At 41.9% G+C, this 14,858-nt stretch overlaps 1 protein-coding gene across 1 annotated transcript in view; it reads right to left on the bottom strand.

Annotated features, from left to right (window-relative positions):
- The window catches only part of MSH3 (mutS homolog 3), a 756,380-nt gene that overhangs the window by 622,072 nt on the left and 119,450 nt on the right, over positions 1 to 14,858 (bottom strand). Inside the window, exon 9 of the mRNA XM_053699713.1 lies at positions 121 to 1,094. Coding sequence (XP_053555688.1) covers positions 121 to 1,094 — 974 coding nt within the window. The remainder of the gene's footprint in view (positions 1 to 120; positions 1,095 to 14,858) is intronic.

Here is a 14,858-nt window from a genome sequence, read left to right as displayed (position 1 = left end):
AGTCCTTGAACTGTGTCCTTTAATAATAATAATTTAGTTCAGATATATAGTGAGTGAGTGTCCATCCATTCCATAATGGGCTATGTCAGGCCGATCAAGGGTAGTGGGGAGTATGTTCACTCTGGATGCTGATCCTGTTCTGTAGCTAAGTAGCTCTTCAGGGCCTGAGGAGTATGGAAAAACTTGGGTCCATGAGGTGTTTGTAGTCTCAGCTTTGCCGGAAACAGCAGGGCCACTTGTCTCCCTGGTTCGTGAAGCCGAGAACATAGTGGTGCAAATTCCTTTCTTTGCTTTGTGACCTCCATGGAGAAGTCCTGGAAGAGTAGAAGTTTAGAGCCTTCATGCAGTACCTCTTTTCGAGCCCGATAGGCTCGTAGAATTTTGAGTTTCTCCTGGTAGTTCAGGCATCTAAATATGACCTGTCGTGGTCTGGGATTGTTTTGCTCTAGGCCTCTTTCCGGACCTATGCGGTGGGCCCTTTCGACGTCTATGGGCAGTATATCAGGGTGTATGCCTAGGAGTTTGGGAAAGGTGAGCGCCACAAACTCCAGCAGGTTCTTGCCTTTGACGGATTCTGGAATGCCTACTATGCGCAGATTATTGCGGCGGCTCCTGTTTTCCAGGTCATCGATACGGTCTTGTAGCAATTCTGATTTCTTTACCAGCTGTTTGATGGTGATGTCTGCTGACACTTGCCTGTCCTCCACATCTGAGATTCGTGTTTCTGCTGCTGTAATTCTGGATGCAAACTGGCGCACCTCACAAGTTAATGTGTCTACTCCCGCCTGCAGGGAGTCCATTTTTGGAAGAAAAAATGATTTCAATTCGTGCAATAGGGATTTATGATCTAGTCCTGGTGGGTCCATCTGGTCCATTGGATCAAGGACGTCAGGATGAGTCTCTGTAGGATTTTTTGGATGTTTTTTATTGTCTGTGTTTTTTGTCCTGTGTGACATCTCTGCTGGTGTGGATGAGAGTTTGTGGAAGAATTTATCTACTTTCATTAACCCCCTCTGTCCCTTTGGGGCCGGTTTTGCAGAGTTGTGATATGTTTCCCTCTTGCTGGGCGGTGGGTTGCAGCAGACCCTGGCAAACTGGTAGAGCAGGTATTGCAGTCTGTTACCGTGTTTCTGGTATTTAGCTAGTGAAGGTTCTCATCGGTTCTGTAACCGTTATTTTTTCTTCTATTGGTTTCGAAGCTGAGGAGACACAGCTATTTTAGTTTTAGCAAGCGAGGGGCTATAATATCTTTGGCTTTCTGTGCCGTTTGTCCGTGTTTTAATGCTGGTTATGAAGATCTACAGGGGTCTGGTTTTGACCTCGTGGCGCTGCTCGCTACTCTATGAGCGGAGTAGGCTGATTTTAAGTGTATTTATGTCTTTTCAGCCACGTTGTATCCCAAACCGTGCCAGTCTCTGCCCCTCACTGTCCCAGAGCGTGTCTGTTTTTTGGTGTAGGAGTTAGTTATGGTCTTGTTGTTGTTATAGTTTTAGATTAGTTATGGCGTAGGTGTCTTTTAAGTGTACCGGGATTCTTATCTCTCTCGGTTTCTGTTCCGCTCTGCTGTGGTTAGAGTAAAGGGCCCCGGTCTGTATTTTCACCCGTTTTTTGGGTTGTAAATATTAGGTGTAATCAGGGATTTACCTTGCTTCGTGTGGCAGGGTTCCTGTCTACAGCGGGGGTGATCAAGATGGCGGTGCGGTAGATGCGGTTACTGTATCAGGACTCCCGGTCGCTGATCTGTTGGTGAGATCTGCACACTGCTGTATACAGTCGGCAAGGATGTATTCCTCCCGACAAGTCCTTAGAGTGTGGGGCAAAGCGGCAAAATAGGGTGAAATTTGGATAAATCCTTTTCTGCTGCACGGAGCTCTGTTCAGATGCAGCCGCCTCACAAGCCCGCCTACCGGAAGTCGTGTAGTAATCTTTTATATCAAACTTAACCCCAGTGTGAGGGTGAGTGAACTGTCGACCTTTAATCATATTACCACAACTGAAACACCCCAAACAGGTGTAACAGCCTTTATTTTTATATACCCAGTCCTACTTGATTTGGTACTGCCAACATCGCTCCTAATCATGGAGTCCCTTAGAGACTGAGCTCTTCTATAAGCGGGAATAGGGACCTCTTTAAATTCCGTAACTAGGGGGTTACACTCTCTTAGGAGATGCCAATGTTTCTTAATGATATTCTGTATTTGTTATCCTGAGTATCTAGTAAAGAACAATATGTGAAAAGTTTTGGCATTGGATAGGGAGGATTTGTTAGAGGAGAATAAAGGGAGTGGCCAAAAGGGTAAAAATAAGGACCGTCTGGTTATTGTGACTCAATATAACAAACAGAGTCAACAAATACAGAAAATCATTAAGAAACATTGGCATATCCTAAGAGAGTGTAACGCCCTAGTTACGGAATTTAAAGAGGTCCCCATGCCCGTCTATAGAATAATTCTGTCACTATATGAATCCCTGGTAAGACCTCACCTTGAGTATGGTGTGCAGTTACAGGGACCAATCTAAAAAAAAATACATTGCAGTCTTAGAAAAAGTTCAGAGAAGGGCCAAAAAACAAACAAAAAAAAAACTAATAAGGGGAATAGAGAATTTAAGCTATGAGGAGAGGTTAGCCAAACTGAGTCTGTGATGCTTGAGAGGTGACAAGATTACGTTTTATGAATATATTTAAAGCCCATATATAGATATATATTTCTTGGAATATGTTTATTCCAAGAAAAATTAAGGCTGGATGAAAGGAGATTTAGGCCTCTATTTATCAAAGTCTGGCGGACCTGATCCGACAATGCAGATCAGGTCCGCCAGACCTCGCTGAATACGGAGAGCAATACGCTCTTCGTATTCAGCATTGCACCAGCATCTCACAAGAGCTGCTGGTGCAACGCCGCCCCCTGCAGACTCGCGGCAGACTCGCCCCACCAGCAGGGGGGTGTCAATCAACACGATCGTACTCGATCGGGTTGAATTGCGGCGATGTCTGTCCGCCTGCTCAGAGGCGGACAGGTTATGGAGCAGCTGTCTTTAGACCGCTGCTTCATAACAGGTGTTTGGCTCGCCAGAAACACGGGGCCTCAAGCTCTATCCGGAGCTTGATAGATAGGCCCCTTAATCTCCAGCAACATAAACAATTTTTCAAAATGTGGAAATCATTACCTGAGGAGGTAGTAAATACCAATACCTTAGATACATTTAAAAATGGTTTCGCTAGAAGCAGAAATCAGGGATATGATTGCTTTTGGTAAATGGGTAACCTTTTTAATGGGATTAATTTAAGCTCAACTGGAGCTTTTACTGTAGGTATATTAAGATTTGAATAGTATGAACTCAATGGACGTCTGTATTTTTTTCAACCTCATCTACTATGTCACCATGACATAAAGAGGGAACCACAATTTGGTGGTTAATAGTTTTCTTTAGAAAGAAAAGAATAGCATCAGGAAAGGGGGTGTCCAAGATAGATCTGAAAGCTCAGAAACTATTCTGGCTAACAAAAAAAAAAAAAAGAAGAAAGAGAACCTTCCAGGATATTAGCTGAAGGTCTAAACCATGCATGGGTTTAAATGGAGGGGCTTGATGGACCCTCAAAACTACATAAAGATGACAGGAAGGAGTAATTAATCAAATAACCGGTCTGATTCTATAAAGGCCTGAATATCTAGATATCATGGATCTAGGTAATTCTGTGATACAATACGGATAAAGCTGACATCTGACCTTTAAAAGAACAGGCCGATAAACCTTTCTCCAGACCGTCCAGTAGAAACTCGAGAACTCTAATAATTCTAAAAGAATTCCAAAAACAGAATTTATGCTTACCTGATAAATTACTTTCTCCAACGGTGTGTCCGGTCCAAGGCGTCATCCATTACTTGTGGGAAATGTTCTCCCCCACAGGGAAAGGCAAGGAGAGCACACAGCAAGAGCTGTCCATATAGCTCCGCCCCGCAGTCATTCGACCGAAGGTTAGGAGAAAAAGGAGAAACTATAGGGTGCCGTGGTGACTGTAGTGTATAAAGAAAAAAAATTTCAACCTGATTAAAAAAACCAGGGCGGGCCGTGGACCGGACACACCGTTGGAGAAAGTAATTTATCAGGTAAGCATAAATTCTGTTTTCTCCAACATTGGTGTGTCCGGTCCATGGCATCATCCATTACTTGTGGGAACCAATACCAAAGCTTTAGGACACGGATGAAGGGAGGGAGCAAATCAGGTTACCTAAACAGAAGGCACCACGGCTTGCAAAACCTTTCTCCCAAAAACAGCCTCCGAAGAAGCAAAAATATCAAATTTGTAGAATTTGGCAAAAGTGTGCAGAGAAGACCAAGTCGCTGCCTTACATATCTGGTCAACAGAAGCCTCGTTCTTATAGGCCCATGTGGAAGCCACAGCCCTAGTAGAGTGAGCTGTGATACGGTCAGGAGGCTGCCGTCCGGCAGTCTCATAAGCCAAGCGGATAATGCTTTTCAGCCAGAAAGAGAGAGAGGTAGCAGTAGCTTTTTGACCTCTCCTCTTACCAGAGTAAACGACAAACAAGGATGAGGTTTGTCTAAAATCTTTTGTTGCTTCTAAATAGAACTTTAAAGCACGAACAACATCTAAATTGTGTAATAAACGTTCCTTCTTTGAAACTGGATTCGGACACAAAGAAGGAACAACTATTTCCTGGTTGATGTTCTCGTTGGAAACAACTTTTGGAAGAAAACCAGGCTTAGTACGCAAAACAACCTTATCTGAATGGAACACCAGATAGGGTGGATCACACTGCAAAGCAGATAATTCAGAAACTCTTCTAGCAGAAGAAATAGCAACCAAAAACAGAACTTTCCAAGATAATAACTTAATATCTATGGAATGTAAAGGTTCAAACGGAACCCCTTGAAGAACTGAAAGAACTAAATTTAGACTCCAAGGAGGAGTCATGGGTCTGTAAACAGGCTTGATTCTAACCAAAGCCTGAACAAAAGCTTGTACATCTGGCAAAGCTGCCAGTCGTTTGTGCAACAAGACGGATAATGCAGAAATCTGTCCTTTTAGAGAACTAGCTGACAATCCTTTATCCAAACCTTCTTGGAGAAAGGAGAGAATCTTTGGAATTTTAATCTTACTCCAGGAGAATCCTTTGGATTCACACCAACAGATATATTTTTTCCATATTTTATGGTAAATCCTTCTAGTCACAGGTTTTCTGGCTTGGACCAGAGTATCAATCACAGAATTTGAAAACCCACGCTTGGATAAAATCAAGCGTTCAATTTCCAAGCAGTCAGCTGAAGAGAAACTAGATTGGGATGTTCGAATGGACCTTGTACTAGAAGGTCCTGTCTCAAAGGTAGCTTCCATGGTGGAGCCGATGACATATTCACCAGGTCTGTATACCAAGTCCTGCATGGCCACGCAGGAGCTATCAGAATCACCGAGGCCTTCTCCTGTTTGATCCTGGCTATGAGCCTGGGGAGGAGAGGAAACGGTGGAAACACATATGCTAGGTTGAACGACCAAGGCGCCACTAATGCATCCACTAGATTCGCCTTGGGATCCCTGGATCTGGACCCGTAGCAAGGAATCTTGAAGTTCTGACGGGACGCCATTAGATCCATGTCTGAAATGCCCCATAATTGGGTTAACTGAGCAAAGACCTCCGGATGGAGTTCCCACTCCCCCGGATGGAAAGTCTGAAGACTCAAATAGTCCGCCTCCCAGTTGTCTACTCCTGGGATGTGAATAGCAGATAGATGGCAGGAGTGATTCTCTGCCCATTGGATTATCTTGGTTACTTCCTTCATCGCTAGGGAACTCTTTGTTCCCCCCTGATGATTGATGTATGCAACAGTCGTTATGTTGTCCGACTGAAATCTTATGAACCTGGCTTCCGCTAGCTGAGGCCAAGCCAGGAGCGCATTGAATATAGCTCTTAGTTCCAAAATGTTTATCGGGAGAAGCGACTCTTCCCGCGACCATAGGTGCTGAGCTTTCAGAGAGTCCCAGACCGCGCCCCACCCCAAGAGGCTGGCGTCGGTCGTGACGATGACCCACTCCGTTCTGCGGAAACTCATTCCCTGAGACAGGTGATCCTGGGTCAACCACCAGAGAAGTGAGTCCCTGGTTACCTGGTCTACTTGAATTTGGGGAGACAAGTCTGTATAGTCCCTATTCCACTGATTGAGCATGCACAGCTGTAATGGTCTTAGATGAATTCGAGCAAAAGGAACCACATCCATTGCTGCGACCATTAGTCCTATTACTTCCATGCATTGAGCTATGGAGGGTTGAGGAATAGAGTGAAGAACTCGACAAGCTTTTAGAAGCTTTGTCTTTCTGACGTCTGTGAGAAAGATCTTCATTTCCACAGAATCTATTATTGTTCCCAGAAAAGGAACCCTTGTGGACGGTGACAGTGAACTTTTTTCTATGTTCACTTTCCACCCGTGAGATCTGAGAAAAGCCAACACAATGTCTGTATGAGCCCTCGCTTTGGAAAGAGACGACGCTTGGATTAGGATGTCGTCTAGATAAGGTGCTACAGCGATGCCCCTCGGTCTTAGGACCGCTAGAAGGGACCCTAGCACCTTTGTGAAAATTCTGGGAGCGGTGGCTAAACCGAATGGAAGAGCCACAAACTGGTAATGTTTGTCCAGAAAGGCGAACCTCAGGAACTGATGATGAGATTTGTGGATTGGGATATGCAGATACGCATCTTTCAGATCCACGGTAGTCAAAAATTGACCCTGCTGGATTGTTGGTAAGATTGTCCGAATGGTTTCCATCTTGAAGGATGGAACTCTGAGGAACTTGTTTAGAATCTTTAAATCCAGAATTGGCCTGAAAGTTCCCTCTTTTTTGGGAACCACAAACAGGTTTGAGTAAAACCCTAGACCTTGTTCCCCGGAGGGGACTGGGTTTATCACTCCCATCTTTGATAGGTCTCTTACACAATGTAAGAATGCCTGTTTCTTTATCTGGTCTGAAGATAAGCGAGACAGGTGGAACCTTCCCTTTGGAGGAAGTCCCTTGAATTCTAACAGGTATCCCTTGGAAACTATCTCTAGTGCCCAGGGATCCAGAACATCTCTTGCCCAAGCCTGAGCGAAGAGAGATAGTCTGCCCCCTACCAGATCCGGTCCCGGATCGGGGGCTACCCCTTCATGCTGTCTTGGTAGCAGCAGCAGGTTTCTTGGTTTGTTTACCCTTGTTCCAGCCTTGCATGGGCTTCCAAGCGGGTTTGGGCTGGGCCGCGTTACCTTCTTGTCTAGCGGCAGTGGAGTTATTAGCCGGTCCGTTCCTGAAATTGCGAAAGGAGCGAAAATTAGACTTGTTCTTAGCCTTAAAAGGCCTATCCTGTGGGAGGGCATGGCCCTTACCCCCAGTGATGTCTGAAATAATTTCCTTCAATTCCGGCCCAAAAAGGGTCTTACCCTTGAAAGGAATATTCAGTAACTTAGTCTTGGACGACACGTCTGCCGACCAGGATTTTAGCCAAAGCGCCCTCCGCGCTACTATAGCAAAACCTGAGTTTTTCGCCGCCAATTTCGTTATTTGAAAGGCAGCATCCAATATAAAGGAATTAGCTAACTTTAATGCGTGAATTCTGTCCATGACTTCTTCATAGGAAGTCTCTTTCTGGAGCGACCTTTCTAGTTCTTCGAACCAAAAGGACGCCGCTGAAGTGACAGTAATAACACACGTAGCTGGTTGAAGGATGAACCCTTGCTGAACAAAAATCTTTTTAAGCAATCCTTCCAATTTTTTATCCATAGGATCTTTGAAAGCGCAGCTGTCCTCTATAGGAATAGTTGTGCGCTTCGCTAGTGTTGAAACAGCTCCCTCAACCTTCGGGACAGTTTGCCATGCGTCCCTTCTAGGGTCTACTATGGGAAACATTTTCTTAAATATAGGAGGTGGGGCAAAGGGTACACCTGGCTTCTCCCACTCCTTTTCCACTATGTTCGCTACCCTCTAAGGTATTGGAAAAGCGTCGTCGTGCACTGGGACCTCTAAAAATTTGTCCAATTTGCACAACTTCTCTGGTACTACCATGGAATCACAGTCATCCAGAGTAGCTAATACCTCCTTAAGCAAAGTGCGGAGATGTTCTAGCTTAAACTTAAATGCCACTAGATCAGGTTCTGCCTGTTGAGAGTCTGAAATTTCACCCTCAGACAGCCCTTCCCTCACAGCCAATTCCGATTGATGTGAGGGTAAAATAGATAAGGCATCGTCAGCGTCTGATTGTTCATCCTTTTTATCTGTATTTAAAACTGAACAATCACGCTTTCTCTGAAAAACTGGCAGTTTGGATAAAAGATTTGCTATAGAATTATCCACTACTGCTGATAATTGCTGCATAGAAATAAGCACTGGCGCGCTAGGTGTCGCCTGCGCGGGCAAAGCTGGTGTAGACACAGAAGGAGAGGATGTAGAGCTATCCCCACTACCTTTATTAGATAAATCATCTTGGGCAACATTATGAAAAATAACAGAGATGTCCTGATTTTGTTTGGACGCTATGGCGCAATTATCACAAAAACTTGAAGGGGGAACCACATTTGTCTCTATACACACAGAACATAGGTTATCTGATGGAACAGACATGTTAAACAGATTTAGGCAGGCAAACAATGCAATAAAAACGATTTTAAACAAAAACTTTACTGTCTCTTTAAATAATAAAATGACACATTTATTTCTGAATGTTCAAAAAACTATGAAGGATATATCCGATTTTTCTGAAATTTGGACCCCAGTGTCTTAATGCTTAGAAAGTATTGCACAGCAAATATGGAGACTCTAAAACAAGCAAACCGGAGCTAATTGTTGGATTTAACCGTTTTTACACACCACAATCCCAGCTACAGCCTTGCTGCAGCTTTTTACCTTCCTTAGGGGTCACCATTCACAGAAAAAAGCCTTTTGGAGTCACTTTCTGAACCACAGGACCCTCTCACATGAATCTGCATGCACTGCCTTGAAATTCAACTGCACAGCTGAAGTGCCAAAATTAGGCTTCCTCCCTCAGCACACTAGAGTGAAGGGGCCTTCCTGACTAGATTTAGGTGTCTAAAACAAGCCAGATCAATAAAAAACGTTCCCAAATGTATGTGAGCTTATAAAATATTTCAAATGGTATAATATTGTAATAAAAACCAATCGATTTAGCCCCTAACAGTGTCTACCAGCATAAAAAACAAAAAGGGGAAGCCTGTTATCTTTTTTGCTGAGGTGAAAGAAAAATGGCTTACCGTTTCCCCTGAGGGGAAAAATGACTGTCATCTAGCATTAGCCTGTGTTGTTAGAAGGAGACTAGTCATACCTGAAGCAGATGAGTCTGCAAACTGTTACCCCCAACTGAAGTTCTCTTGTTTCAACAGTCCTGCGTGGTAACAGTAATGGATTTTAGTTACTTGTGCTAAAATCATAGCCCTCTTAAACAGAAATCTTCATCACTTTTCTGTTATAGAGTAAATAGTACAAGCCAGCACTATTTTAAAATAACAAACTCTTGATAGAAGAATAAAAAAAACTACAACTAACACCACAAACTCCTCGCCATCCCCGTGGTAGATGCTACTTGTTCAGAGCGGCAAGGAGAATGACTGGGGGGCGGAGCCAGAGGGGGAGCTATATGGACAGCTCTTGCTGTGTGCTCTCCTTGCCTTTCCCTGTGGGGGAGAACATTTCCCACAAGTAATGGATGACGCCGTGGACCGGACACACCAATGTTGGAGAAACTATCCTTTAAACTACAATATTAGGATAAAAATATTTTCCACACCTTGTGATATTTATTTCTGGTATCAGGCTTTCTGACTTGAATTAAAATGACAATTATCTTATCAGATAAAGCTCTTTGTGACAGCAAAAGGCATTTAATTACAAGGCTGTCAAATTTAGAGTTTTGCGATCCTGATGAAAGAAAAGTCCTTGTGAATGAAGGTACTTTCTAAGAGGAAGCCACCAAGGAGGCACAAGGACATTTGAATCAGATCTGCATGTCAAGTCCTGTAAGGCCAAGCTGGACCAATAAGAATGACTAAAGCTTGTTTTTGTTTAAATATGGCTATCTCCCTGAATAGCAACACAAATGGAGGAAAGATGTAAATCAGCTTGAAAGACTAGAGAGCCACTATTGCATCTATTAGATTTGCATGAGGATCACGAGAACAGGCACAATATTGAGGTATCAAGCAAGAGGCCATGAGAATTACCTCTGGCAAGCCCCAGCATCACATTATTTCACAGGGGTGAATGTACTGGTGACGGCGAAAGTCTGCCTCCCAACTGTTAATATTCAATGGTGATGTTCTGCCCACATATAAATGCATGACACATTTTTCATTGCAAAGGAACTGTTCCGCCATTGATGTAAGCCACTGCTGTGACATTGTCTGATTGGAAGTGGAAAAAAAGATTCTGGACTGAGGTTGGGCCAACTCTGAAAGGCTCTGAAGATTGCACAGAGTTCCAGAATAATTATTGGTAGCCTCAGTTCCTGAGGACTCAGACTCCTTGTGTTCACTGAGATCCTCAGACCACACTCCAACCCTTAAAGGGTCACTGAACCACAATTTTTTTTCTTTTGTGATTCAGATAGAGCATGACATTTTAAGAAACTTTCTAATTTACTCCTATTATCAAATTTTCTTCATTCTCTTGGTATCTTTATTTGAAATGCAAGAATGTAAGTTTAGATGCCGGGCCATTTTTGGTGAACAACGTGGGTTGTTCTTGCTGATTGGTGGATAAATTCATCCACCAATAAAAATGTGCTGTCCAGAGTACTGAATCTAAAAAAAAAGCTTAGATGCCTTCTTTTTCAAATAAAGATAGCAAGAGAACAAAGATAAATTGATAATAGGAGTAAATTAGAAAGTTGCTTAAAATTGTATGTTCTATCTGAATCACAAATTAAACAATTTGTGTTCAGTGTCCCTTTAAGGCTGACGAATAAGGCTGTGGTGATCACAATCTGTTTTCATATTCCAGCATAAGAGCTGGACAGGATACACTTTCAAGCACCCTCCTCCATATATAATGGTGTGTTAATGTGATTCACATATTAAAAACCCAAATCTTTATTTGATACATTTAAAATGGGTGAGACTAAATAAAAATAAAAAATTGCAGTGAATACCTGTTTTAATCCTCTAATATTTATGAGCCGATTTTGCCTTTAATAAATGTGCAGATCTGGGTTTGAATCCTTTTTATTGTTATTTAAATATCTGTAAATCTTGAGAGCAGGGAATATATTATATGTTAGTCTTAACCAGATTATACTGCCTTAAATAAATAAGCAGATATAATCTATAGAGAATCTAGATAGTTATAGTTTTACTGCAAATACTCTATAGTGGGGTGTCCAGGTATGCTGTCACTGCTATCTGCCTAGAATTCACCATATTTATGCTTGGCCTGCAATGGTAGCATATAGTGTTTATTCACCCTTATATTGTTGATTTAGTCCTATTGTGAGATTTAAACCATGGAGCAGTCCTGTCCCTTTAAATAGTTAAATTACAACAAACAGCAAAACATGTCACAATGAACTTTACATCCTTTATTCTTGTTCAATACACCTCAATTCGTATTACTAATTGTCTCAGATTTAAACATCATATTGATAAATCTTATTGTTGTGGTCTATAACCCTTCATTATCTAGATGTGTATTTATATTTCCGCAAGCTACGTTATTCTCTGGTTATATCATACCCCCAACTGTCCCGATTTTTGCAGGCCAATCCCGATTTTAGGCGTCTATCCCGCTGTCCCGGGAAGCTTGCCATCTGTCCTGCATTGCCCTACGCATTTTTAAAAAAAAAAACTTTTTTTTTTTTTATTCTATTGGGCCCATACTCAGAAGCAGCTGGCTTTTCTCTCCTAGGGTTAGATACCTGCTAGATTCCCTGTGGAAAAGGAATTGTGTGTGGGTTAAGCAGGAGTAAAAAGGCTGTATACCCTCTGACCTCAGGTAATGGTGACCTCTAATATTACCTTACATTGCTCCCAGTATTGTCAAAATTTTTTAGAAAAATGCGTCCATACGCAACTATATGAATATTACCAACAATCTAACTATCTGACCCCTGATCAATCAGGGTTTCACCCGAATCACTCCACTACAACTGCCCTCCTAAAAGTTTGCAACGACATACAAACTGGCATAGAACAAGGAGACCTAAATAGAACTATTTTTCTTGATTTTGCAAAGGCCTTTGACACAGTAGACCATGACATACTACTGCTGAAACTAAAAAACCTCTGTGATCATCCGCTAACCTGGTTTCTATCATATGTATAGGATTGATCACAATATGTCTCCATTTCTGACTCCCTCCCTCTCCCAGTCACGTGTGGTGTTCCCCAAGGTTCCATTTTCGGCTCCCTACTATTCACATTATTTATAAATGATCTGCCAAATGTCTGCAAAACCTCAACTGTACACATGTACGCAGACGACACAGTAATCTATATAAGCAAATCCGATCCACCGCAGCTTGAGGCAGCGCTCCAAGACCAGTTCACAGAGGTAGAAAACTGTATCTTAAAAAACAAACTCTTCCTAAACACTGACAAAACTGTCACAATGATCTTTGTAACGGTACCTAAATTACACAAACTACAAAATTCCCATCTACGCATCAAAACAAAATCAAATTGCACACTGACCCGCAGTCCACTCTTTCAAATACTTGGGTATGTTGTTAGACCCCAATCTATCTTTTGGCCTCCACATAGAAAAAAACTTGCATCTAAACTCTATCCAAAACTAGGTGCCCTGTACAGAAACAAATCCTGCCTAAGCCACACAGTAAAGGAAGAGATTGTACAGCAAATTCTGATGCTAATCATTGATTATGTGAATGTGGTATATGCACCTGCACCGCAAACTCACCTTACTAAACTTAATACATTGTATAACTCGTTCTGCCACTTTGTGCTACAATGTAACTACAGGACCCACCATTGTAACATGCTAAAATAACTAAACTGGCTGTCGCTGGAATCCAGACGCACCCTCCATCTTTCCTGCCTTGTGTTTTTGAGGTTTTCTGGGAAGCTCCCACTCTACCTGAGCAGAATGCTCTCCCCGGCTGTTCCCACCTCCTATAACCTCCGATCCAGTACCAGCACATTATTTAATTTGCCTCAATACAAAAAGAAAGCAGCTCGATCTTCCTTTTCCTACAGAGCACCACAACGATGTAACGACCTCCTGCATACTTTCAAACATTCCCCAAGCCTAAAATCCTTTAAGAGATCCCTCTCTACATATCTCAAAACAGAATGCACCTGTCATGGTTGATTATATATTTCCTACGTGTTCTATGTTAAATTTTGCATAGATTATGTATTAATATTGTTTTTGGTTTTTTTGTACCCTATTGTATCAATGCAATGTTTTGTGGACCCAGGACATACTTTAAAACGAGAGAGATCTCAATGTATCCTTCCTGGTAAAATATTTTATAAATAAATAATAACCTCTGGTAGTGATGACGTCTAACCCCTAGTGATAATACTAGCATACCATCAGTTTTATACGTGAGCAGTGCTAACACCAGGCTAACGCACAGTGGTAGCCTCAGACTGCCAGTTTATGTGCTTGCCCCATACAATGAATTACAGATACCCATATATGATGTGTGTGAGTGTATATCTGTATGTAGACGTGTGTGTGTATATCTCCATTTATAAGTTTATGCGATTTAATGCGTGTGTATCTGCACGTATAAGTGTAAGCTATGTAGTGTGTGTGTATCTGCATGTATAAGTGTATGCTGTGTAGTGTTTGTGTATCTGCATGTAGAAGTGCAAATTATGTAGTGTGTGTGTGTGTATCTGCATGTATAGATAAATGCTGTGTAGTGTGTGTATCTGCATGTATAAGTGTATGCTATGTAGTGTGTCTGTGTGTATCTGCATGTATAAGTGCAAGCTATGTACAGTGTGTGTGTATCTGCATGTATAAGTGTATGCTATGTAGTCTGTGTGTGTATGTGTGTATCTGCATGTATAAGGGTATGTTATGTAGTGTGTGTGTATCTGCATGTTTAAGTGTATGCTATGTAGTGTGTGTGTCTGCATGTTTAAGTGTATGCTATGTAGTGTGTGTGTGTGTGGTGTGTGTGTGTCTGCATGTTTAAGTGTATGCTATGAAGTGTGTGTGTGTGTATCTGCATTTATACGTGTAAGCTATGTAGTGTGTGTCTGTATCTGCATGTATAAGTGCATTATATGAAGAGTTTGTGTATGTATCTCCATGTATAAGCGTATGCTATGTAGTGTGTATATCTGCATATATAAGTGTAAGCTATGTAATGTGTGTGTGTGTGTGTGTGTGTATCTGTATGTATAAGTGTGTGTATGTATCTGCATGTATAAGTGTATGCTATGTAGTGTGTGTATCTGCATATATAAGTGTAAGCTATGTAGTGTGTGTGTTTGTGTGTGTATCTGTATGTATAAGTATGTGTATGTATCTGCATGTATAAGTGTATGCTATGTAGTGTGTGTATCTGCATATATGTGTAAGCTATGTAGTGTGTGTGTTTGTGTGTGTATCTGTATGTATAAGTGTGTGTGTATGTATCTGCATGTATAAGTGTATGCTATGTAGTGTGTGTGTGTGTGTGTATCTGCATGTATAGGTGTAAGCTATGTACTGTGTGCATCTGTATGTATAAGTGTGTGTGTATCTGCATGTAGAAGTGTAAGCTATGTAGTATGTGTGTGTATACTGTGTAGTGTATAAGTGTAAGCTATGTAGTGTGTGTATCTGCATGTATAAGTGTAAGCTATGTAATGTGTGTGTGTGTGTGTGTGTGTATCTGAATGTATAAGTG

The sequence above is a fragment of the Bombina bombina genome, chromosome 2 (assembly GCF_027579735.1).
Source record: "Bombina bombina isolate aBomBom1 chromosome 2, aBomBom1.pri, whole genome shotgun sequence".
Taxonomy (NCBI): Eukaryota; Metazoa; Chordata; class Amphibia; order Anura; family Bombinatoridae; genus Bombina; species Bombina bombina.
Note: the sequence above shows the minus strand (reverse complement) of the source record. Positions and strands in the feature narration are given on the sequence as shown.